At 48.1% G+C, this 26,677-nt stretch overlaps 1 protein-coding gene across 4 annotated transcripts in view; it reads right to left on the bottom strand.

The window, feature by feature from the left end:
- Nucleotides 1-3,016: 3,016 nt before the first annotated feature.
- The window catches only part of LOC137438582 (uncharacterized), a gene marked incomplete at its 5' end in the record, with an annotated part of 80,565 nt that continues 56,904 nt past the window's right edge, over nucleotides 3,017-26,677 (bottom strand). For 2 of the 4 annotated variants that reach the window (XM_078769039.1, XM_078769040.1), the window contains 4 exon segments: nucleotides 3,017-4,477; nucleotides 9,268-9,410; nucleotides 13,957-14,125; nucleotides 25,400-25,486. In XM_078769039.1, coding sequence (XP_078625165.1) covers nucleotides 4,091-4,477; nucleotides 9,268-9,410; nucleotides 13,957-14,125; nucleotides 25,400-25,486 — 786 coding nt within the window. 4 annotated transcript variants of the gene reach the window in all.

The following is a 26,677-nucleotide window of genomic DNA, read 5'->3' as shown; positions in this document are numbered from 1 at the left end:
GAAGTGGACATTTTTTCAGAGAGGGTGGATGAGAATGAGGTAGGTGAAAGAGCGTTTAGCTTACGGAAGTTGATATTGCGATAATGCCTTGGTGCTGGGGTGGGGATGTTGATGGTCAGAGTGATGGCTAGGTGGTCAGAGAGAGTGAGGTCAGAGCCAGAGAGATGGTGCAAAATTAGTCCAGTAGAGCAGACAAGGTCGAAAATGTGACCACGGTTATGGGTAGGAAAGTTGACATGTTGAGTGAGGTTTAAGCAGGTGAGTAAATCAGTGGTCAGTGGTTATCGTGGAGTCAGTGGAGTCCATGTGGATATTGAAATCACCAAGGAGGAGGATTGAGGGGGAGAGGGAACATAGCTGGGTCAGAAAGTAGGAGAAGTCAGACAGGAATGATGGGTGTGGTTTAGGAGGGCGGTAGACAACAGCCATGACTGACTGTGTGTGACCAGAGAGTTTAAAAGCCAGGTGTTCAAATGATGGAGCAGGTGCGATGGAGATGAGGCTGGTCCTGATGTCTTGTCGGTGAATAACGGCAATTCCACCACCTCGGCCCTCCGAGCGTGGTTTATTGATGTAAGAATATCCATTGGATGTGGTGAGGTTGAGTGCGAAGTAGTCCAGAGGTTGTTGCCAGGTCTCAGTGAGACAGAGAAAGTCCAGTTTATTTTCCAGGATGTAGTCGTGAATTACAGGTAGATGAGAAATTGGGGTCATTTGACACCCTAATAGAAAGGTGAAGTCTTGGACTTGATTGATAACTTTGAAATCTTAAAAAAGGAAGTGGAGAATATGCTCGAGGATGACATCATTAAATGTTGCATAAGCGAGTTGGCAGTTTTCGTTTTGTAAAAATAAAAACGGGTTAATGAAGTGACATGAGTGACGTGAACTCTTATCCAATCGAGAGGATGGATAATCTTTGACAGAATGGGTCAAACCAAGTTTATGAGCAAATGTGACGTGCTGGAGAGTTACAGATTGATGCCAAACTGATCATGTTGTGTTAGGCCAGGTGTTGGCTTAGCAGTTAGGGTGCCAGCTTGGGATCCTAGGATCCTGGGTTTGAATCCCGGTCGATCGCTGAATTAACGCCAGGGGGATTGACTCAGCCTGTCATCCTTCCGAGGTCGGAAAATTGAGTACCAGTTCACTGGTAATTCCCTGTGTGTCGCAAGAGGCGACAAACAAGGTTGGCAGCAGGAAGGGTATCTGGCCATAAAACATTGCTTCAAAAAAGGGCCCATGGTGCCTGAAAAAGGCCAACCCCCGCTCTGCAGGAAAAATGGCCTCCAACGTGATTTTGAGGGTTTTCTAAGAAAAACACAAGAATGTGGAAACAGACGTTGCTGAAATTTGGAACACATTACCCCTATGTAAAAAGCATTCACTTCTGAAATTTGCAGCCGATTTCGTCCAGAAGCCGAGAAACGTATTTTCAGTCACTATGTTAAAGCTAGCTGCATACAGAGAAACGATCTCTTATATGAAGGGAGGTGCGCTTTGCGCCTCCCCTTGATTATTGGTGTATGTTCTTGAGGGCTTACCCCTGGCCAGTTCTTGCGAGACTTTCGCTGTGGACCTCCCTCCCCAACAACAACTCAGGTCAACCCGACGGGTACGCTAGATTAACGGTTGTGGACGTTGGAGAAAGGGAGGAGTCTCTTTTGGCTTTCTTCGGGGGGGGGGGGGGGTTTGTTTGAACATTTTCTGCAGTCAGTGCTGCCCACACACCTCAACCTGGCCATGCTTTGGAGGTGGTGTGATGCCCTTTTTGGATCGTCTTTTGTGAAGGCCCCTCAGGTTGTCCCGGTGGGTGCGTAGCTCGAGGTGGCATCCTCTCTCTCAGACTGGGTGATGGTCATGGGCGCCATTTTTCCCCGGGTTCGGAAGTGTCTCTTGTAAAAATTCTGTTGCTTGGCTGAGAAGTGTATTTTGAATTGGTTTGTTGTGAAGAAAAACATGTTTTTTTGTGAGTGACTTCATCATGTTGTTGGGTTTTCCTAAAGATTAATAAATAGCACCGCAAAGCGGGCGTAACCCTTCAGCCCATGCATGGTGGAAACCAATTACAAGATGGCTGCCGTGGCGGCCATATTGAAAATCGCAGCACGCCCATTTTCGAAAGGAACCTTCCTCGACTCAACCCAAACACACACTGCCAACATGGATTTAATCGGACAAGCCGCTCTGCTCGAAATTGACGGAAACCAATTTCAAGATGGCTACCGTGGTGGCCATATTGAAAATCGCAGCGCACCTATTTCCGAAAGGAACCTTCCTCTACCCAACCCCAACACACACTGCAAAAATGAATTTAATCTGACAAGCCGTTCTGCTCGAAATTGACGACGGAAACCAATTTCAAGATGGCTGCCGTGGCGGCCATATCGAAAATCGCAGCGCACCCATGAACCTTCCTCTAATCAACCCCAACACACACTGCAAAAATGAATTTAATCGGACAAGCCGTTCTGCTCGAAATTGACGGAAACCAATTTCAAGATGGCTACCGTGGTGGCCATATTGAAAATCGCAGCGCGCCCATTTTCGAAAGGAACCTTCCTCTACTCAACCCCAACACACACTGCAAAAATGGATTTAATCGGACAAGCCGTTCTGCTTGAAATTGACGGAGACCAATTTCAAGATGGCTGCCGTGGCGGCCATATTGATAAATCGCAGCGTGCCCATTTTCAAAAGGAACCTTCCTTTACTCAACCCCAACACACTGCAAAAATGGATTTAATCGGACAAGCCGTTCTTGAAATTGACGGAAACCAAAAGTTGACGGACGCCCGCCCGCCCGCGATGCATGTGACGACAATACCCCTTAGCCCAATTTGGGCTGAGGAGTGAAAAGTACTTTGACAACAAGTGTATTGACTCGTTACCCCCCTCCCTGGCAATCCTGCCCCCTCCTTCTCAGTCTCCTCCCTCCCAATCTCTCCCCCAACCAACCCCCTCAGCCTCGAGCAACACCGGGTACCCGCGTACAAAAATTAAAAAAACATGCACATTGGTCAAAAGCAAAGTTTATTGCTAATATGGAAATATACCATCATCATTTCACAACGGCATTTTGGGATAAACTACACTATGGAATGCACAACTCTAGGGAACACGTGTGATCCATCAAATGCAAATTTCAGACTAATTTCATGCAACAAACCTAGACTTCAAATGCAAACTATGGCAAAACTCACTCACTCAGTTAAAAAAAAAATCAACAGGAACTTACGTGAACCAAAACTTTTGCTGAATTTGACTATATCTAGATGCCACTGACAGCCCCAGTCGGACGGATATGCGCTAACCCATAGAAATCCGCAACACAGAAGGAAAAAAAAAAAAAGCAGCCACTTGTGGCCATGGTTACTCAAATGCAGGAACAAGCAAGCTCATACATACACAAGCGATGTTCAAAAGGTACTCAAGTAAAGAAAGAAAAGCAAATGTGCATGCCAATGTATATTGTTCACAATCTAGCTCCCAACAGCACAGAGGAGCAGCAATCTGGATTACAAAAAAAAAAATGCCAACTTTGTTTACTCGCACTTAACCACTGAAAGGCATGCACTTGACCACTCCAAGTTGTTACTTTGCTTGGAGTTGTAATAAAGAATAAAAAACGTATGACCAAGAAGGTTAGCCACTCATAAGTCCAATTTTGCTGTTAACGATTACACATCTTTAAAAAAAAATCCGTTTGCAGGAACACACCTGTGGGAGTTACGGTAACAAAGACAGGAAACAAAAGAATGCCTAAAATCCCAGAAATCCTAACAACAACAATCACAGCCCAGCTAGGAGGAGGGTTGTGGTATGTAGTTTGTGTGTCTTCAAGATGCACTGTTCGTGTGACAGAGATGGACACTTATCCTTTGCATAAAGTCTACTAAATGCCCAAGTCAATGGCAGGCACACATAAGTGTCTACGTCTCACAACACAGAGATATGTAGACAAAGTAATTGTTCACGGTGAACATATGCTATAACTTTAATGTGGATTAAGGAGTAAGTAACTGACAAATTAACATTTTATGTGGCACTGAAAATAACACACGAACACACCGAGCACTAAATGTATGCATCAGACCTGCTCATCCTCATTCTCATCCTTATCCTTATCAGCATCTTCCAGTAAACGATCCCCCTCCAGATCCAAATCACAATCGCTGCCTTGCTGAAACCCAAGAAGCTCATCATCACCTACATCCTCGACATCCTCATCCACAAATTCCTTGTCATCACCTTCCTTATCGACAGAGATTCCCTCCATCTCCTCACCACCAGCCCAAAGTCCATCATCATCCACAGGGATATCCTCCATATCGTCTCCTTCTTTCATCTCCTTTGGTTCCTTCTTGACTGAATCTGGTGGTGATTTGCCCATTTCTTGCTTCAAAACTTTACGACCCTTCCCAGACACTAGACCAGCAGGAAGCATGGCTTTTGGCTCAGCTGACCAACCCAGAGCCTGTGATGAAACAAAAATAAGAGGTCCAGTAACAATATCACCATAAATTTACATTTTATGTACATTCCTAAAGCGTAGATCAAAGTAATTACCAAAATAATTTAAGCAGCTTTTGATTCCCAACCTAAAAAGGAAGTGACTTCGCCATTCCATGTACGTTTGAGATTGTGTATGTTTTTGGGAGGGAGCTGGAGGGAGGTGGGGAGAAAGTCAAATGTTTTCCGATGTCAAATAAAATAAATATCATCTTCCTCTTAAACCTATCCCACTATCAATATAGCACAAGAGCAGCACGGCATTTCAAGCATTGTTCGCACAGCCACATAAGACCACAATTCCAGTTTTTCAGAACTTTTAATACAAATGTTTTATGTAACAAGTGAAATGGGAACAAATCAGAGAATGGAAGAACATTAGAAGGGATTAATTGGGAATATTTTTTCGCAACTAAATTAGCACCATGCGATCAATTCATTGACGGGGGATTATAATTAGTTCCGCATCGGGGTATGGACTGAGAAACCAATGGTAAAGTCCTAGGGGAGGTTAAAATTGGTAACGGTCTGTTGTGTTCTCTTCAAGACTGTCTTTCCCTCGCGGTCCCCCTGTGCTGTCTTTCCCTCGTGGTCCCCCTGTGCTGTCTTTCCCTCGCGGTCCCCCCTGTGCTGTCTTTCCCTCGCGGTCCCCCTGTGCTGTCTTTCCCTCGCGGTCCCCCTGTGCTGTCTTTCCCTCGTGGTCCCCCTGTGCTGTCTTTCCCTCGCGGTCCCCCTGTACTGTCTTTCCCTCGCGGTCCCCCTGTGCTGTCTTTCCCTCGCGGTCCCCCTGTCCTGTCTTTCCCTCGTGGTCCCCCTGTCCTGTCTTTCCCTCGCGGTCCCCATGTGCTGTCTTTCCCTCGTGGTCCCCCTGTCCTGTCTTTCCCTCGTGGTCCCCCTGTCCTGTCTTTCCCTCACGGTCCCCCTGTCCTGTCTTTCCCTCGCGGTCCCCATGTGCTGTCTTTCCCTCGTGGTCCCCCTGTCCTGTCTTTCCCTCGCGGTCCCCCTGTACAGTCTTTCCCTCGTGGTCCCCCTGTGCTGTCTTTCCCTCGTGGTCCCCCTGTGCTGTCTTTCCCTCGCGGTCCCCCTGTACTGTCTTTCCCTCGTGGTCCCCCTGTGCTGTCTTTCCCTCGCGGTCCCCCTGTGCTGTCTTTCCCTCGCGGTCCCCCTGTGCTGTCTTTCCCTCGTGGTCCCCCTGTCCTGTCTTTCCCTCGTGGTCCCCCTGTCCTGTCTTTCCCTCGCGGTCCCCATGTGCTGTCTTTCCCTCGTGGTCCCCCTGTCCTGTCTTTCCCTCGTGGTCCCCCTGTCCTGTCTTTCCCTCGCGGTCCCCCTGTGCTGTCTTTCCCTCATGGTCCCCCTGTGCTGTCTTTCCCTCGCGGTCCCCCTGTACTGACTTTCCCGCGTGGTCCCCCTGTGCTGTCTTTCCCTCGCGGTCCCCCTGTGCTGTCTTTCCCTCGTGGTCCCCCTGTCCTATCTTTCCCTCGTGGTCCCCCTGTGCTGTCTTTCCCGCGTGGTCCCCCTGTGCTGTCTTTCCCTCGTGGTCCCCCCGTGCTGTCTTTCCCTCGCGGTCCCCCTGTGCTGTCTTTCCCTCGCGGTCCCCCTGTGCTGTCTTTCCCTCGTGGTCCCCCTGTCCTGTCTTTCCCTCGTGGTCCCCCTGTCCTGTCTTTCCATTGCGGTCCCTCTGTGCTGTCTTTCCCTCGTGGTCCCCCTGTGCTGTCTTTCCCTCGTGGTCCCCCTGTCCTGTCTTTCCCTCGTGGTCCCCCTGTCCTGTCTTTCCCTCGCGGTCCCCATGTGCTGTCTTTCCCTCGTGGTCCCCCTGTCCTGTCTTTCCCTCGTGGTCCCCCTGTCCTGTCTTTCCCTCGGGGTCCCCCTGTGCTGTCTTTCCCTCATGGTCCCCCTGTGCTGTCTTTCCCTCGCGGTCCCCCTGTACTGACTTTCCCGCGTGGTCCCCCTGTGCTGTCTTTCCCTCGCGGTCCCCCTGTGCTGTCTTTCCCTCGTGGTCCCCCTGTCCTATCTTTCCCTCGTGGTCCCCCTGTGCTGTCTTTCCCACATGGTCCCCCTGTGCTGTCTTTCCCTCGTGGTCCCCCTGTGCTGTCTTTCCCTCGCGGTCCCCCCCTGTGCTGTCTTTCCCTCGCGGTCCCCCTGTGCTGTCTTTCCCTCGCGGTCCCCCTGTGCTGTCTTTCCCTCGTGGTCCCCCTGTGCTGTCTTTCCCTCGCGGTCCCCCTGTGCTGTCTTTCCCTCGTGGTCCCCCTGTCCTGTCTTTCCCTCGTGGTCCCCCTGTCCTGTCTTTCCATCGCGGTCCCTCTGTGCTGTCTTTCCCTCGTGGTCCCCCTGTGCTGTCTTTCCCTCGCGGTCCCCCTGTGCTGTCTTTCCCTCGCGGTCCCCCTGTACTGACTTTCCGCGTGGTCCCCCTGTCCTGTCTTTCCCTCGCGGTCCCCCTGTGCTGTCTTTCCCTCGTGGTCCCCCTGTCCTGTCTTTCCCTCACGGTCCCCTTGTGCTGTCTTTCCCTCGTGGGCCCCCTGTCCTGTCTTTCCCTCGCGGTCCCCCTGTGCTGTCTTTCCCTCGCGGTCCCCCTGTGCTGTCTTTCCCTCGCGGTCCCCCTGTGCTGTCTTTCCCTCGCGGTCCCCCTGTACTGACTTTCCCGCGTGGTCCCCCTGTCCTGTCTTTCCCTCGCGGTCCCCCTGTCCTGTCTTTCCCTCGCGGTCCCCCTGTGCTGTCTTTCCCTCGCGGTCCCCCTGTACTGACTTTCCCTCGCGGTCCCCCTGTACTGACTTTCCCGCGTGGTCCCCCTGTCCTGTCTTTCCCTCGCGGTCCCCCTGTCCTGTCTTTCCCTCGCGGTCCCCCTGTGCTGTCTTTCCCTCGCGGTCCCCCTGTGCTGTCTTTCCCTCGCGGTCCCCCTGTGCTGTCTTTCCCGCGTGGTCCCCCTGTGCTGTCTTTCCCTCGTGGTCCCCCTGTGCTGTCTTTCCCTCGTGGTCCCCCTGTGCTGTCTTTCCCTCGTGGTCCCCCTGTACTGTCTTTCCCTCGTGGTCCCCCTGTGCTGTCTTTCCCTCACGGTCCCCCTGTGCTGTCTTTCCCTCGTGGTCCCCCTGTCCTGTCTTTCCATTGCGGTCCCCCTGTGCTGTCTTTCCCTCGCGGTCCCCCTGTACTGTCTTTCCCTCGTGGTCCCCCTGTCCTGTCTTTCCCTCGTGGTCCCCCTGTCCTGTCTTTCCCTCGCGGTCCCCCTGTACTGTCTTTCCCTCGTGGTCCCCCTGTCCTGTCTTTCCCTCGTGGTCCCCCTGTCCTGTCTTTCCCGCGCGGTCCCCCTGTGCTGTCTTTCACTCGTGGTCCCCCTGTGCTGTCTTTCCCTCGCGGTCCCCCTGTACTGTCTTTCCCTCGTGGTCCCCCTGTGCTGTCTTTCCGTCGTGGTCCCCCTGTGCTGTCTTTCCCTCGTGGTCCCCCTGTGCTGTCTTTCCGTCGTGGTCCCCCTGTGCTGTCTTTCCGTCGTGGTCCCCCTGTGCTGTCTTTCCGTCGTGGTCCCCCTGTACTGTCTTTCCCTCATGGTCCCCCTGTACTGTCTTTCCCTCGTGGTCCCCCTGTGCTGTCTTTCCCTCGTGGTCCCCTGTGCTGTCTTTCCCTCGTGGTCCCCCTGTGCTGTCTTTCCCTCGTGGTCCCCCTGTGCTGTCTCTCCCTCGCGGTCCCCTTGTACTGTCTTTCCGTCGCGGTCCCCATGCTGTCTTCCCCTCATGGTCCCCCTGTGCTGTCTCTCCCTCGCGGTCCCCTTGTACTGTCTTTCCGTCGCGGTCCCCATGCTGTCTTTCCCTCATGGTCCCCCTGTGCTGTCTTTCCCTCGTGGTCCCCCTGTGCTGTCTTTCCCTCGTGGTCACCCTGTGCTGTCTTTCCCTTGTGGTCCCCCTGTGCTGTCTTTCCCTCGCGGTCCCCCTGTGCTGTCTTTCCCTCGCGGTCCCCCTGTGCTGTCTTTCCCTCGTGGTCCCCCTGTACTGTCTTTCCCTCGCGGTTGTCAGCTCTTTCATGAGCCTCGATTCAGTATACAAAAAAAAAAAAAAAAAAAAAAAAAGAGGCCGGATGAATTAACAATTCTGACCGAGGCCTGGCAGATTATTTATATTTGTGCAATTTTTGCAGGAGTTTCAAGGACTTGAACAAGTGTTCCAGGGCTTTCCATTAGTGGAGAAGGCTTTTCCATTTTTCAAGGAATTTCAAGGACTGTATGGAACTCTGTCAAGTGGAGCTATGAAGAAGTAAAGGATAATCCCAATGGGCTGTGTCCTGCATGAATAAGGTCTTACATTAACTTTTCCTTTTGAGAAAGTCTGGAGAAGTGAGACCAATGAATCTCCAAAGATACCATATCCAATTTCTGACCAGAAAAGCAATTTATCCGATGGAGACAGGATTTAAACACAAAGCAGGTGAAGGAAAAGTAAAGTTGAATGCGGATAAATGGGGGAGATCGGGAGAGGGGGAGAGGTGTTTCAAATCTGTTTGGGGCATTTTGCCAATTATAATGAAATTCTACCAACATCCAAATTAATTCAAGACTGCCAAAGTGAAATGTAAAATTTAAAAAGATTTCCAAAAATAAATTGTTCATCCACTCACGATATTCATTTCTGTTCATATAATCGAAACTTTTTTGGTCTGCATCACACACACAGATCTAGCACACCTGCCAATTAAATTAACAAGCAACTGCAACCATTGTATAGGTGTGTTAATTGCCGTCACGCATGACTGTGACCGTTGCCAGGCAGAACTTACCTGCAGGCGGGCCACATGCCGACGGGTTTCCTGCTGGTGTGCACGAGATAAACAATGGGACTTCATGGCAGCAGCATTCAGCCCAACAAAGCGAAGGCAAGCACAACACACAAAGCCCTTCACTGGTCGTAACCACTTGCCTCCTGCAACCATAAACCAACAAATGATATATAAACAACTGAAACGACACAGATAAGAGATTTATTTAAGGTGGTATTTGCATTATGTTAACAAAAGCCGCTAAGTGTTGTATCAAGTACACAATAGCAGTGAACAGCACCAAACCATTTTAACGAATGCCCTGCTATGGTGTCGTATGCCGCAGGTAATCGTTTAGTGTTGTGCCAATTCCAGTGCACATGCATAAGATCCCATAAAGCACTCACAATATGACAAATAAATGGAAGAGGAAGGGAAGAAAGGGATATTATGGAGAATATAGGCCAAGGAAGGGGAAAAGATGATGGAGGCAGGGGAACACATTCTTTTCGTGGATGTAATAAGCAAATGGACCTTAAATCTTTGGATTCTGCGACAAATATTCAAAAGCCAAAAATTGCCAATTTTTACTATTTTTATCACATGGCAACACTGAGATGTATGGGAGTGCTGGAAGCAGAAGTTAGGGTTTTTTTGTTTTGTTTTTGTTGTTGTTTTTTTTTGTATACAGAATCGAGGATCGTGTAAGAGCTAACACATTGAACATGAAAACATGCACAGACACATAAAACATGCAATGAAGGGAGCGGGAGAGAAGAGGGAGAGAGAGCGAAGCACATAAGCACAACAACAGAAGAGAACAGGGACGTCGGTAGATCTGTGGAGGGAGGAGGGCTGGGGGAGGAGGGAGGGATACACGGTATAAAGCAAATGAACACTTCTAGGAATTTCAGAAAAGAGGTTGGGGATTTAAAGAGGCGGATTTGGGGTGTTTTAACGAGGGTAGAAAAGATCAAGGTTTTGGATGGGGGAAGATAAGAGATGGTGGTGAACAGCTGTTTTAAAGACCCAGAGGGAGAGGGATTGAAGATTGTGTGTGAGTTTGTTCCAGAGGAGGGAGAAAATAGGAATGAAGGAGTGAAGGTGAGCACAGTGTCTTGATTTTGGCAGTTTCACCAGAAGAGGGTTGCTGGCAGATCTTGTGTGTCCTGCAGGAATATTTGGGGGACAGAGCACAGACAAAACAGGGGGAGCAAAGCCAGAGAGGAGTCGGTAGAAGAGAGAAAGACCACCTACCTGCCTGCGGTGAGAGAGAGAAAGGCCCTCAGAATCCACTTCATCGTGGGAGATTCCAATGATTCTGAATGCTTTGGTTTCAACCGCATGAAGCCGAGCTCGGTGTGAGGCAGGAGCACCAGCCCAGAGGGGAGAGCAGTATTCCATTGAGCTGCGGATGAAAGCTTTGTATATGGTGAGGAGCTCAGGTGTGCCAAGGAAGGACCTCACACGACGGAGGATGCCCAGTCGGCAACTGGCTTTGGAAGCCAGCTTGGAAATGTGGTTTTCCCCAAGAAAGATCGTGGCAGATAGTGAGACCCAAAAGCTTGAGTGACAGAACTTCTACAAGGGGATTGGTTCAGAAAGTAGATGGGAGGGTTGTCCAGACAGGTTTGTGATATTGTCCAGGTCTGCAGAGAGTGAATAGGCTGCAGACTGCCGATATGAGAGTTGGGATATGGAGCAGCAGAGAGTGGAGTCATCAGCAAAGAAATAGAGAGGACTTTCCAGAGTCAGAGAGATCATTAATGAAGACCAGAAAAAGCACAGAGCCCAGAACACTGCCTTGAGGAACTCCAGCCTGAACAGGAAGGGGGGAAGAGATAATTCCATTCGGGGCCACACGTAGACTGCGACCAGAAAGGAAGTCTGCAAGCCATGCATGGAGGTTTCCATGGATACCATACGAAGAGAGTTTGGTGAACAGGGCGGGGGTGCCAGACCATATCGAAGGCACGAGATATGTCAAGGGAGACAGCTCTGATTTCCTGTTTGGCATTGAGGACCTCCATCCATTGTTGAGACAGTAGAAGCAGCATGTCCAGAGTAGAATGACCTGGTCTGAATCCAAATTGATGATCCGAGATCAAGCCATTGGAGAAGAGGAAGGATTTGACGTCAGAAGCGATGATCGATTCCATGACCTTGCTGATTATTGGGAGCAGGCTGATTGGTCTGTCGTTGCAAGGATCTGTTTTTGCACCTTTCTTGTGTAAAGCGGTTTTGCTTTACTGCTGCTGCTCCAAATTTTGAGTTTGTGGTAATGTTGGCTGATTTCCAAGCAGATGGCAGATGACCTTGAGCAAAAGAGAGGGTGAAGAGAATTGAGAGAGGGTGTGAAAGAGCGGCAGAGCAGGATTTTAGGACCAGTGGGATGATGCTGTATGGTCCAGTTGCAGAATCAAGAGTCGAGGTTTGACAGAAACTTCTCCACCTTGTCAGGAGCGAAGGACACAGCATCTAGGAGCAGCTGAGTTTGACTGGGTAAGGCGGGTACAGAGAGAGATGGGTTTGGGACACAAGATTTTGAGGCAGACACAGAGTTGAGGCATTCGGCTTTGTCACGTGCGGTGTCGGCTGTGTAGCAGTTTGAGGTAAGGGAGGGGATGGAGGGGGAACAGACACCAGAAACAGATTTGACCAGACTGCCCATCATTAGGAAATGGAAATAATATGGAACTACCCAGACTCTTCCTAGAGCTGGCCGTTCAACCAAAGTGAGCAACCGGGCAAGAAGGACCTCAGTCAGTGAGGTGATTAAGAACCCAATGACCACTCTGACAGAACTACAGAGTAGCTTTGCTGAGTTGGGAGTACATGCCGGAAGGACAACAGTCTCTGCAGCACATCACAAATCTAGGCTTCATGGGAGAGTGGCCAGACGGAAGCCACTCCTGAGAAAAAGGCACATGACAGCATGCCTGGAGTTTGAAAAAAGGTATGCAAAAGACTCAGAGCACAAGGCAAAATATTATGTGGTCTGATGAGATGAAATATTGAACTGTTTGGCCTGAATGGAAATCACTACGTGTGACGGAAACCGAGCACAGCTCATCACCCATCTAACACCATCCTTACCGTGAAGCATGGTGGTGGCACAATCAAGCTATGTGGATGCTTTTCAGTGGCAAGGACTAGGAGACTTGTAAGGATAGAGAGAACAATGAATGGAACCAAACACAGGCAAATCCTTGAGGAGAACCTGCTTCAGAGTGCAAAACACCTTAGACTAAGGCAAAGATTTACGTTCCAACAGGACAATGACCCAAATCATACAGCCAAAGCAACACTGGAATGGTTTCAGAACAAGAACGTGAAAGTCCTTGAGTAAGTAAAAAAACCCTAACCCTAACCCTAACCCAGCCATAGACCAGACTTGATTCCCATTGAGAATCTGTGGAAAGACTTGAAGATTGCTGTTCACCGACACTCCCCATCCAACTTAACAGAGCTTGAGAAAATTGCAAGGAAGAATGGGAGAAACTCCCAAAATCCAGATGTGCAAAGCTGATACAGACATACCCAAAAAGACTCGAAGCTGTAATCACTGCCAACGGCCTTTCTACTAAGTATTGACTTAGGAGGTTGAATACTTATGGAAATTAGATGTTTCTTTTTTTAAATTCAGAGTTATTTTGTAAAAAATTCAAAAAAAATTCCACTTTGGCACTATGGGGCATTATATGTAGATCAGTAACAGAAATAATCTCAACGTAATACAACAAGCTGTAACACAACAAAATGTGAAAAAAGTCAAGGGGTGTGAATACTTTCTGAAGGCACTGTGCAAGCTTCGATCTCCAGAAGCTTCCATAGCAATACCGGAGCTAGGTTCTCCATGTGGACATCCCCAGAGTTAGGAAGGCAAAATAAATTAGAGGATTGGAATGGGTAAAGCAATGGGACAAGTGAACTTCGACTTCAAGAGAGGATTGAAAAATGTTTTCTGTGGCTACAAAGCAATGAATCCCCACACCACCATCTGGCTTGGGTTTAAATCCCGACCCGGCTATAAACTGTCATCCCGGTGTTTCACAGGCAGGGTGATTCATCAATGTGTGTGGCGTCCCTCAGATGAATGTTAAACTGGACTTCACATCTACAGGATTTTCTCCTCCCCCTCTCTCTTTCCTCCCCCTCCTCTCTCCTCTCTCTCTCTATCACACCCATCCTTTCTCCCTCGCTCCCCCAACCCTCCTCGCCCCTCCCTTCTCTCTCTCCCCTCCCTTCTCTCTCTCCCCTCCCTTCCCACGTCCCCTCTCTTTCTCTTTCTCCCACCCACTCGCAAACCCTCCCTCCCGGAGTGTATAGCATCGTGACATGTGGTGACGTTTCGCTCTCCCACCCCTTTCTCCCTGCTCTCAGAGAGGGAGTGGAAGGGGTTGGACTAGGACGAGGTAAAAGTGGGAGGTCAGAGGGGAAGGGGTGGTAGTCTGGAGGGAGGAGATGGGAGGAGGGAGGGAACAGGGTGGGCTGGAATTCTGGAGGGAGCGTGGTGGGGTAGGAAGAGGGAGAGGAAGGGGTGGGGTGGGAGTCCGTAGAGGTGGGGTGGAAGGAGGAGGGAGGGGACGGGTAGGAGGAGGGGGGGAACGGGGTGGGATGAGGGAGGGGAAGAGGTGGGAGGAGGTGGGAGGAGGGATCATGCATGGCCTGGAAACACCGGATAACTTTGCTAGTATACAATAAACTCACCAGGTAGTTCCTGGAGATATTTGCTGCTTTTTAAAGTAGTGGATTTTTTCAGTAATCCAGTGCTTGTTCCAGATCCTTGCACTTGCTCATCATCACAGGACCCAACTGAGTCCACGGTAATCAACTCACCGAGCTCATCATCCTGTCGAGATCGCTTGTCCTGCCGAAGCTGATACAAAGATCATAAATGAAAGATCAAATGGCAATATGATTTTGCAAGTGGTGAAAATGAACACTTTTTTTCTGCCAATTTGTCATGCATACAATTTAATGCTGAAACGTTTACCACACTCTGTACCAGCACACTTCAATTTAACAAGTGTGTGTATGTGTGTGGGTGTATACACACACACACACACACACACACACACACACACACACACACACACACACACACACACACACACACACACACACACACACACACACACACACACACACACACACACACACATAATATATATACATACATACATATTGTTGTGGTTTTGAGTTTGTACAGTGAGTTTAATAAAGGTTAAAATTTTCCCCCTCATAGTTAGTCACACAAGCAACATGTAGCCTCGCGATAGTATAGTTACGTCTTAGTATTTGTAAGCTTCGTCCTTCTCCTATGTTAATTCTGCGTTGAGTAGAGTCAGGAGAATAGGCCCTACTTCCACCGACTTTCCAGCTACCCTAGCCTCATGCCCCTTTGCGCTAACTTTGGTTCATTTTGGGCGAATTAACACGAGGCAGGCTAGGAGCGTCGGGGCGGAGCGGCAGAAGCGCTGACGGTAAGCACGAGCCGCCAATCAGGGCTCAGAGGTGGTGGCGGCGGCGGCGGCGTTGCGTCACAGGGCGTGGTGAGAAGGTTCGAGGGGGTTCCAGAATGTTCGGGGGCATAGCTATATAACCTGCTGCACAAAGCCCTCGAAAGGACTGAAGCGAAGGACTCGCACGAAAAGGATTGGTGAAAGGACTGAAGCGAAGGACTAGCGCGGGAACACTTGATGAGCAAAGGACTTGCAGCGAAAGACTTGATGAGCAAAGGACTCGCGCGCACTGACCAACCAGCTTGGAGGGATCGAGGAAGAGGAGTTGTGAGCGTCCAAGAACTGCACAAGATACGCAGGCGAAGCCCGACGCGCATGAACCAAAAGACACGCTATTAATTCGTGATGCTCGGTTGAGTTTGAGGCCGATCGCTATACAGTGCATTAAGTCGCGCGAGTGAGGAAAACGGCTGTGTAATCGCCAGCCGCGCTGAGAGTCCCGCCCTTTGCCGTTCCACCTCATTATCTGCTTGGTTCGGGAGACGCGCTACGAGGTTCCTTCCATTGCCTGCTGCCATCTTCGCGGGACATGCTGGGACCGTGGAGAGCCGGACGGGAGCCGTCTCTGGACGACCACGTCGACGCGTTGGCTGAACATCTACCCATCTGCAATTCCCTTTGTGAGTGTGACGGGCCCGAGTCCGGGGAATAAGATAAGATTGACTAAGGCTGCTCTGTGTCTCTGCGTCCCCGATCATTGTACATACGTGTGGGAATAATTAAACCTGTGTTATTCCTTTCTTCCATTCGATCGTTTGGGGTTTCTTCATTGGCTAAGCGTGGTACGAATAGGATCGCTCAAATCGGGTTCCACTAACTAAGACTGCACAGACCAAGTGGTGCTCAATCCGCTCGGCGTACTCAAACCACACGTGGCTCGTGCGAGGCTTGCTTCCGGGGCGGCGCAGGGAATTAGGTACGAGCGAGAATTGGTCCCGAGACCCTACTCTGCGTTTGCCCGGAAGGGACGTGTCAAGCCTCGGTTCCGCCAAGCCCAGAAAGAATAAAGGGATTAATCCCCCCTTGGTAAGGGGAAGTAGGGCGGCGAAGAACCATAACAATTGGCGTCAGGAGTGGGATTGGACCTGGAGTGCGCTTCACGGACTTGAAATTGCGAGTGGACGAAATTTAGTTTTTTAAATCAAAAATTTTAATTCGTGCCATGGCTAGCCAAGACGGTCGAATGCCGGTGGGGGTAGAAGATGAGGTAGATGAGGAGGAATTAATGACCCAGGACCCACGGGAAGAATTGGGAGAAGAGGAGGACATTGATGAGGGGCCGGCAGTAGGGGTAGAAAATGGCGGCGCCTTGCACGTGGTGGCGGAAGCCAAGCCTGCGATGCCAGGGTACATGCGATTATTTATGGACCAAATAATGGCAAAAATGGACATCCACGAGAAGGACATAAAATAAATGGGGAGCAAGATGGATACCCAGGGGAACAAATCCACCAAGGAGATGAAAGATGGGTTATTGGGGTTGGAAAACAAAATGGACATCCAAAAGAACCAATTGAAAGAAATGGGGGACAAATCCACCCGGGAATTGGAAAAGGTGAAAAAGGGGCTGGAAAACAAAATGGACATCCAAAGGAACGAATTAGGAAAAATGAGGGTGGCATCAAACAACAACAACAACAACAAACAGGCATTTTAAGGCCATTTTCCCTGCAAGAGCGGGGGTTAGCCTTGCGGTCCCCATGACAATGTTCTCCATTTTGCCATATTTTCTGCATCTCCCCTTGTTAACGCCCTTGCCCGCATTTCTTCTTCGACCATCTTTAGCCAAGTCTTTCTCGGTCTTCCCCGTCCTCGACTTCCTTCTACATTCATTTCCATCACTCTTCTCAACCAGTCACTTTCATCCTTCCTCAACACATGACCAAACCATCTCAACCTGTTTCTCTTCACAGCATCCATCACAGGCTCTATTCCCATCATCTTTCACAATTCATCATTTGTCTTCCTCTCTCTCTCAACGATACTCCACACATCCACCGAACCATTCGCATTTCCACCCGTTCCAGCCTTCGTTGCTGCTCTACGTTCATTACCCATGTCTCACTCCCATAAATCATAACACTTCTCACACATGCAGCATATACCTTTCCCTTCAGCTTCAACAACACTCCCCTTCTCGTCAGCACGCCACTCAGTTCCCGAAACTTCTTCCATGCACATCTCACTCCAGCAGCCGTTGCCGAGTCTAATCCACCTTCTCCATTCAGCATGTCTCCTAGGTAGCAAAATGTTTTCACACCTTCCAGCTTCACGCCATCTCCAAGATCCAACTCAACATTTCCTCCATCTGCAGCTCCCTCTGTGCACACCTTACACTTGAATGTAGCTGCCACACTGGTTAATGACCCTCTCAAACCACTACATTTTTGATGAACCCACTCAGCGCACATTGTACATTGAATGGAATTCACTCCGACACCCTTCCTGCACAGAGCACACGGCCAATTCCCAGTTCTTTCCACCTCACCACATGCTTTACCACTTGCCATCACCTTCCTCTTTCCGATATTCACCTTCAGACCTTTTGTCTCCATACATTCCTTCCACTTGTTCATCTTCTCCTTCAGTCCATCCATACTTTCTGTAATCAACACCAGATCATCTGCATACAACAAGTCCCACGGTAAACCCTCCTCTACGTTCTGAGCCAGCACCTCCATCACAGCTAAAAATAGTAGTGGACTTAGTACCGACCCCTGATGCACTCCCACCTTCACCTCAAACTCACCACTGTTCCCGTCCTTCGTCCTTACAGCTGTGCGCGCTCTTTTGTACATTGCCATCACTACCCTGATCAACCATTCCTCCACTCCTAACTTCCTCAATGCCCATGTCACTACTTTACGTGGAACCCTATCGAATGCTTTCTCCAGATCAACAAACCCAAGAAACAACTTCTTCCTCTTCTCCATATACTTCTCCTGCAACTGCCTCACAATAAAAAGCATGTCTGTCGTTCCTCTTCCTGGCATATATCCAAACTGCATTTCGTCAATCTTCACTTTCTTCCTTATCCTCCTCTCCAACACCCTTTCCAAAACCTTCATTCCATGCTCCAATAACTTTATCGCTCGATACGAGCCACAGTCCAGAGGGTCACCTTTCCCCTTGTATAGAGGGACGAGGGTACTCAGTTCCCAATCCACTAGAACGCAGCCTTCTTTCACCACCAGATTGCAGATCTTTGTCATTCTCTTCATACCCCAATTTCCTGCTGCCTTCAACATATCTCCCACAACTCCCGTCGGCCTTCCCACTTTTCTACTCTTCATTGCTTTTATCGCTTCCTCAATTTCCTTCTCAGTTATCTTCTCTGCCGGTCCTAAAACTGGGTTACGCTCGATGTTGCCATCCCATTCATTCTCTGCATTCAACAGTATTTCCATATATCTCTTCCATCTTCCTTTAATTCCATCTGGGTCCACAACGATTTGTCCCACTTCATCCTTCAAGCAACTCACCCCCATCACATCACACCTCTCTTTCGCTATCTGCTTTGCAATCCTGAATACCGCTCTCTGACCCTCTTCCGAATCCAAGCGTTCTCCGAACATTTTCCGACGCCTCCTGTGCCTTTGCTACCTCTTTCTTTGCAGCCTTCTTGGCTGCCTTATAACTTTCATGCTCTGCCTTTTCTGCCCCCATACCCTTCGCCTTCTGCCACTCCTTGAACTTCTTCCTCTTCTCGTCAATCTTCTTTCCAACTTCATCATCCCACCACCATGTTTCCGAGTGCCTCGGTGTTCCTTTTGTCCATCCACATACCTCACCAACGGCTCCCAACAGACTATCTTTCATTGACATCCAACCACTTTCAAGCTCAACCACATCATCCTCCACCATACTCAGCCTCTCTTTTAATGCCTTCCTCACTGTCACCTCTTTCAACATCCACACCTTCATTCTCGGTTGGTACTTCACCCCACTAAGCTCTCCTCGCACCGTTCACCCTTATGTCACAGACAACCAAATGGTGCTGTGAAACAGCCTCCTCCCCCGGGATCACTTTTGTGTCCCGGAGGTGCCCCCTATCTCGCCTACGCACCAGCAGGTAGTCAACGGTTGTCGTCGACCCACCTGACGTGTATGTAACAAGCTTATTATCCTCTTTCTGGAACTGAGTATCACAAATCAACAAATCAGCTCCATCAGCAAACTCCAAAATCCTGAAAGGCTCTGGGGGGTTTGCTTGTGTACATCTCTCTTCTACGGCAAAACTTTTGATTTTCCTGTTCTATATGTTGAGACCCTTGGAAAAAATCTGGGTAACACTCCCAGATCAAGTACGTTTTTTCTGCACACCCCAATACGTGATTATGACTTGAGGCCAATTAGCCGAAATAGCAAAATTCAGTTTTCATGGAATAATTCAAGAGTAGGCAGCTTCAGATTCAAATGTAACATTTATTTATCATGTTTAGACATAACTAACACATTTTTAGCATAGTTCAATACTATAAACTGTCTTTTTTAGGAAAAAACACGTCATTTAGCTTCATTTTCTCCAAAAATCACTTTCAGTTTGAAAGGCGCTCAAAATCCGATCACCTCTCATACACCCAATTATGTAGATAAAAAAAATATATTAAAAAACCACCTTTAGAGGCCATTTTACCCCGCAAAGCGGGGGTTGGCCTTTTTCGGGAACCGTGGTTGTTGTTGTTTTTCGGTCCCCTTTTTGAAGCAATGTTTTACGGCCGGATGCCCTTCCCGACGCCAACCCTTTTTGCCGCCTTTAACGACAAACAGGGAATTACCAGTGAACTGGTACTCAATTAGCCGACCTCGGAAGGATGACAGGCTGAGTCAACCCCCCTGGCGTTAATTCAGCAATCGACCGGGATTCGAACCCAGGATCCTTGGATCCTAAGCCGGCACCCTAGCCGCTAGCCCAACACCAGGGTCTTCAACGCTAGCCCAACACCAGGTAGATAAAGCAACCAAAATTTGTCAGAAGCTTCCTTATGAAGCCCTTTAATAATTCCATGCATCATATTTATGATTCATTATATTGTGTAGTGACAGTGGGGTCAAATGTTAACAAAGGTTACCCCTACCCCAAAAAGCGGTATAAACCAAAATTGGTTAAATTGGTCTAACTTTAGAAGTAAGTGTGATATTCGGCTGATTTTGGTGTCTATGTATGGGTTTTTGATAGCAAGCTATTCATTGGCACCATAATCAACCCCTTTTGAATATACCTAATTTGCATAATTTCAAAATGGCCGCCAAACACCTCCTGGCAATGATGTTGACTAAATTTCGCTCAAAATTCAGCTTAAGCAAAACTATTACACTTACATAGCTTAAGGATTCATGAATTAAAATCATAACATGTCCACAAACCCAATATAACTGTCATAACGCTCACATCATTGGCCCAAAAACGCTCACAAAATCCACCCATAACTTTGCCCTCAACATCGACGGTATCCCAGTATCCACCTCCCCTCACATCCGGAATCTTGGCGTCATCTTTGACCAAACCCTTTCCTTCGACAAATACACTAAACAGATCACAAAGTCAGCCTTCTTTCACCTGAAAAACATTGCCCGTCTCCGCTCATCCCTCTCCTCCACGGCTGCAGAAACCCTCATCCACGCCTTCATCACCTCCCGTCTGGACTACTGCAATAGCCTCCTCTATGGTTCACCCTCAAAAATCACCAATAAACTCCAATACATTCAGAACTCCGCTGCCCGTCTACTCACTCATTCCCGGACCCGTGACCACATCACCCCCGTCCTTTACAAGCTTCACTGGCTCCCCATCCCCCAGAGAATCCAGTACAAAATCCTCCTCTTGACATACAAAGCCCTCCATAACCTGGCCCCATCCTACCTGGCTGACCTCCTCTCCAGACACACTCCCACCCGCAACCTCCGCTCTGCTGGTACCAACCTCCTGACCCCCTCCATCCGGACCAAATTCAGATCCTGGGGGGACAGGGCCTTCTCCATCGCTGCTCCCACCCTCTGGAACTCACTACCTCACACCATCAGAGACTCCTCCTCACTCACCACATTCAAAACATCACTAAAGACCCACCTGTTCAACGCTGCATTCAACATTCAACCCACAGCATTTAACCCCTGACTATCTCTTCTCCTTCTCCCTCCTTTTGCTTTAAATATTTCCCTATTGATTCTTGTCTTGTCTTTTTGATTCTTGTCTTATATATATGCCGTATATCGCTGCTGTTTGTTTTCTTGATTCTTGTCTTTTTGCAATTGTTGTTTTCATGTATTGTTATGCATTATGTTTTCCACTCTGTCAAAGCGCCTTTGGGCTTCTGGAAAAGCGCTATACAAAATAAATGAATTATTATTATTATTATAACAAGGAAGCGCGTGCTGTCAATTACCACCATTTACCACCCGTGCAACTTCAATACATGTACTCTTTATCAAGCGACAGGATTCTTGCAGGCATCAGGGGAAGCCTTTTTGCAATGACAAAAATTTACACATTTGACTATGGCGGTCCTACAGGGGCATGTTGACCTGGCACACTTAGTGCATGAACAGACAACTGTCCAATGTGATTCTAGAGTTTTCCACGTTGTCTCAGGTATCAGCTGTTCCTTGTCATGCGTATAACCACAATCCTCTGGCTTAAGTGCGATCACATTTTCAGAATCTTGATGAAGCTCCAAAGCATGCATGATATTGTAGGCATTGAAAAAGCTACGCTTCATATGTGGCAGGAGACCTTGGCTGGTTAGTGGCAGGTTGTGATGAGAACTCCCTTTGACATGATGGAAGATCTCCGCACGCAAGTTCGAAAATTTCTTCGCATCGCTTTTTGGTTTCAGTACTTTGACCAAGTAGGATTCTGCATTCTTGATCAAAGGCTGAGAAAGGGTCGGCAACCCTCCAAAGTGCTTCAATAACTTTTCTGGCTCGGCATTCAAGGCGGCTTTCTTGGTCCCAACTTTGCTAGTGATATCACATCCTGTAAGACTGTGTACGGCAGGAAGAACAGCACAGAGTTGACATCCGATGCGCTCGAACAAGGTATGAAGGGGCACATACCGAGTGCTATCTCCAACTCCAGCTCCTCTAGGTCATGTTGGAGAAAGACAGGCATGTGGTGGAGCAAGGCAACAACTACATCAGTATCATTGGAGATGACAACACATATTTTGTGTCCTTCTTTGAGCGCGTCCAAAACATGAAGGAGTATGCGAAGATCCGCCTCTTCAAATGTGGATTGAAGGTGTACCAGTGCGCTCTCATCTCCGTTGTGCATTTTCATACATTTCCAATCCTCGTTCTCTCTGGTCACCTGTCCGAGTACAGTTGGGTACTGACCGGTATTTGCAATATTTGAACGAACATGGCTGTAGATCAGTTTTTCAAGGAGAAGTTTGTTGTTGTTGGAAGGCCAGAATGTGTTCATATCCTTAGGTAGTGGTGTTGATGGCTCTATTGAAGTATATTCGATGGGTAGAGTGTCACTTCGCCTTTTCCTCTCGCTGTCCTTCACTGATGGGTCATCAGAATACATGTCAAAGACATAGTCAGTCCGCCCAAACCGATGATATATGGCCGAAAATGACATGAAATTTGATAGAAGGTCATTGAATTTGGAGAGTTTCGTAACATTAACCTTTCGGATTGTGGCCATGATGTCAACTACAAATGATGCGTCTTTCCGATGACTATATGTAAATTCTTCCGGTTTTAGGTGCGTCTCCAACTCCTTCAGTAGCTGGCTCTTTGCTGGTTTAGTCATCATTCCTGCATCATCAAACAACACTGGGGAGGGAACAACATCGTACTTTAAGAGATCATCAGTGGTGAGGCCACGCTCCCGAGCTATTTCTATGTTTCTCTCAGCGATGTTCATCTCCTTCACTGTCGTCTTGGTAGTCTTCTGTGGCTTCTTTCGAAGAGTTTTCATCGTCTTCAAGTTTGTGCGGTGAATGGTACTGCTTATTCGTTCAGTCTTGGTGACAAACCTTTCCTTTCTGAATTTCAGGTACTTCTCTTTTCCTTTTGAAAAGGCATTGAGCATGTCAGTTTTTATATCATCGGACATAACCTCTTTTGTCACAAAGTTTTGTAGTGTTTTGGAAGCGTCTAGAGACAGAGGGGACCCCTTCTCTTCAATGAATCTCATCATCTCCTGAATATGTCCTTCTTTGCGGTTCGTTGTGGCTTGAGATGATTCGTGGTGGCTGTAAGTCTCATGTGTCCTGTCAATCACATCACTGTATTGCCGATGTAGGTTCTTCACTGCCATCATTTCATGGTATATTAGGTCCCACTGGGCGACATACTGTTTTTGCTTTGCATGTCCAATGACTCCATCGCTGCACTTAGATGAAAGGTTAATGCTTTGCTCTAATTTCTGGTCTCCTCCAACAGCGGTGAATCGGCCGGGTATCTCTCTGATTGAAAAATTGCCTTTGGCAAATTGTTCATGAACTGATGGTGCAGTCTCAGGTAGACGTCGCATGTCTTCAAGGTAGAGAGAACACCATCGCAAGTAGTTGGTCGAATCGAATGCCGCAAACAGGTTCAATGCACGCTGGACAGCGTCAAGATGCAGTTCCCAAATCCCTTCACGATCAGCTCTCAACAGATCATGGACAATATCCATCATTTGCAAGAACTGAGTCCAGAACTTGAAGTTTTCATTGGTATCAGACCGTGTTTGGATGAATCTGTTCAAATCTTCGACCAACGTTTTTGATGCATCAGCAAACTGAACCATATACTTCTGACTATCTGTGATGCATTTCTCCTTGACACTAGACTGGAGGTTCGTCAGGATGGCAAGCTCATGTGTATATTGGTCGATGCCTTTCTCGGAGAAGAATTCTTTGTACTGGAGGCGTTCAAAGGCTTCAGCAAGGAGCTGCATACCCTCAAGACAGTGGCTGTAGTGACCTCCATGTAGAACAGAATTCTCGATGACAGTTGGACCAAAAACACCAGCCTGCAACCATGTGATGTCCGCGCCACTTCCATCCAGGAGTTTGCCAATACATTTCAAAACAGTTTTCACTAAGTGAAACGTTCCCAGGCATGGAACCAGGGTCCTGAATTCCTCTGGTCTCAGCAGTTGTATATCACGGACAATGCAATAAACACCTTCATCACAATACATTGGTATCTCATTTTGAGTCAGCTGAGAACCAATGTCCATAAAGTTCTTCATAGCCGTATAAACTGTCGCGTACTCTGTAACTGGATGCGGCAGAACAGGCACAAATGCAAGATTCTTTAATGGGATGGCCTCCTCCGTCCAAACAGAGTTGCTAGCACTCCAAGATGGCATTGTTTGTGACTCGGGGTAGATGGACACTTCATCATGCATGACGTTCAAGTGTGCGAGGGACCAAGAAATATCCTTCAGTTTTGCTGCATCGGCTTCGGAGGAAGTGTAAGGCAGTTCGGCCACTTTGTAAGTTGCTGGGATGTCAGCATGGCGTGCAGGCTTGTGAAAGTCGGACAGTACCTGGCATTTTAATATTAAACTGAATTAAACTAAATATTAAACTGAATATTAAAATGAATTAAACCATATGCTGAAAATATAAAATGTGAAAGACTGATAAGCCACAAAGAAACCCATGTTTATCCCTATTAAAGGGCTTCATAAGGAAGCTTCTGACAAATTTTGGTTGCTTTATCTACATAATTGGGTGTTGGGTGTCCCTGGTGTTGGGCTAGTGGCTAGGGTGCCGGCTAAGGATCCTAGGATCCTGGGTTCGAATCCCGGTCAATCGCTGAATTAACGCCAGGGGGGTTGACTCAGCCTGTCATCCTTCCGAGGTCGGCAAATTGAGTACCAGTTCACTGGTAATTCCCTGTTTGTCGTTAAAGGCGGCAAAAAGGGTTGGCGTCAGGAAGGGCATCCGGCCGTAAAACATTGCTTCAAAAAGGGGACCGAAAAACAACAACAACCACAGTTCCCGAAAAAGGCCAACCCCCGCTTGCGGGGAAAAATGGCCTCTAAAGGTGGTTTTTTTTTTGTTTTTTGTTTTTTGTTGTTTTTTTTTGTTTGTTTTTTTATCTACATAATTGGGTGTATGAGAGGTGATCGGATTTTGAGCGCCTTTCAAACTGAAAGTGATTTTTGGAGAAAAAAAAGCTAAATGACGGGTTTTTTTTCTAAAAAAGACAGTTTATAGTATTGAACCATGCTAAAAATGTGTTAGTTATGTCTAAACATGATAAATAAATGTTACATTTGAATCTAAAGCTGCCTACTCTTGAATTATTCCATGAAAACTGAATTTTGCTATTTCGGCTAATTGGCCTCAAGTCATAATCACGTATTGGGGTGTGCAGAAAAAACGTACTTGATCTGGGAGTGTTACCCAGATTTTTTCCAAGGGTCTCAACATATAGAACAGGAAAATCAAAAGTTTGGCCGTAGAAGAGAGATGTACACAAGCAACCCCCCAGAGCCAGGAGTATTCACCTTCTCCATTTCTCACACCATATCCGTAATCCGTAATTTTAGCTCTTTCACGAGCCTCGATTCAGTATACATACAAAAAATAAAAAATAAAAAAAATAAAAAACCCCCCATGAACTCCCTCAAAACCGTCCATACTCCTTCCCACATGTCCATTTAGATCTCCTCCTACCACAACAACTTCCTCATCTTTCACGTTTTCCATCAGCTTCTCTATAGCACACCAGAACTTGTCCTTCTCTTCATCGCTCCGACCAACCTGCGGAACATATCCCGAGATGATGTTCACCAAGAGCTTTCCAATCATCATTTTCACCATCATCAACCTTTCACTCACTCTAGTCACACTCACCACACTGTCTACAAACTCCTCAGAAAACAGGACACCAACACCATTCACGCCCTCCAGGCACCCTTGCCACACAAACTTGTATTTCTGTCCCTGCCTACCCTTCACCATTCTCACACCACTTCCCTTCCATCTCGTCTCCTGCACACAACATATGTCCACTCTTCTTCTGACCAATACTTCCACCACTTCTCCTGATCTCCCTGTCACTGTCCCTACATTCCATGTCCCAAACCTCAGAAACCGATATCCACGTCGGGCATCAGACGTTTCGTCGTCATAAATGGAATGATTTCCACCCTTGCTTCGATCGGGTTCCCCACCTTGAGTTTTGACGAGAGGGAGTGGGGTCCCCCACGGGGTACTTCGGGCTGTACCCTGCTCATATGTAGTCGTAATTGTCATGGTTCTCTTTTTGAGGCAATGTTTTTATGGCCGGATGCCCTTCCTGACGCCAACCCCTTTAGTCGCCTCTTACGACACGCAGGGATACTCTAGCACACCGAGGCGCACTCACACCCCTCACACATTTCATTACACACTTTTCCTCCATTTCTAAACTGGGGTACACTATTTCTAAACCAGGGTACCTATTCTAAACCGGGGTACACACCGGTAAGGGTGGCGTCAAAGAAAGAAATAAAAGAAATGGGGAAGGACATAGGGCGCAAGCTGAGCGAGGAGGTCGCATTGGGACGCAACGGGGTGACGCGGTGCGAGGAACGCGAGGAGAGCGAGGTAGAGCAGAGCGCAGCCAAGTTGACCAAGGGAATAGAAATCGCGAAGCGGGGTGTAAAAGAGCCGACGGTCGCCGAATTGGAAAAGAAAATTTTATGCGCGCCGGCGGTCGTCGCGCTAGAAAAAGAAATAATTCAAATTGAAGAAGAAATGATTGGGGCTGAAGAGACGGCAGAAATAGAGGATATAGCACAGAGGGAAGAAATGGGATTTGCACAAAGTCTGCATTTGCACCGTGATGACGTGCTTGCTAACCCCAATAAAAGTTTGCAGGTGCTGTTGCCGGAGAAGAAGGTCCCCAAGGTGAGTAGGTGTGTGTATGGCACGAAAGTGTTTGGCGGGAAAAGGTTTTTGGCGCACTTG

Source organism: Myxine glutinosa, unplaced genomic scaffold, assembly GCF_964187855.1.
Source record: "Myxine glutinosa unplaced genomic scaffold, kmMyxGlut1.1 SCAFFOLD_993, whole genome shotgun sequence".
Classification (NCBI taxonomy): Eukaryota; Metazoa; Chordata; class Myxini; order Myxiniformes; family Myxinidae; genus Myxine; species Myxine glutinosa.
This window is presented reverse-complemented; position numbering and strand designations above follow the sequence as displayed.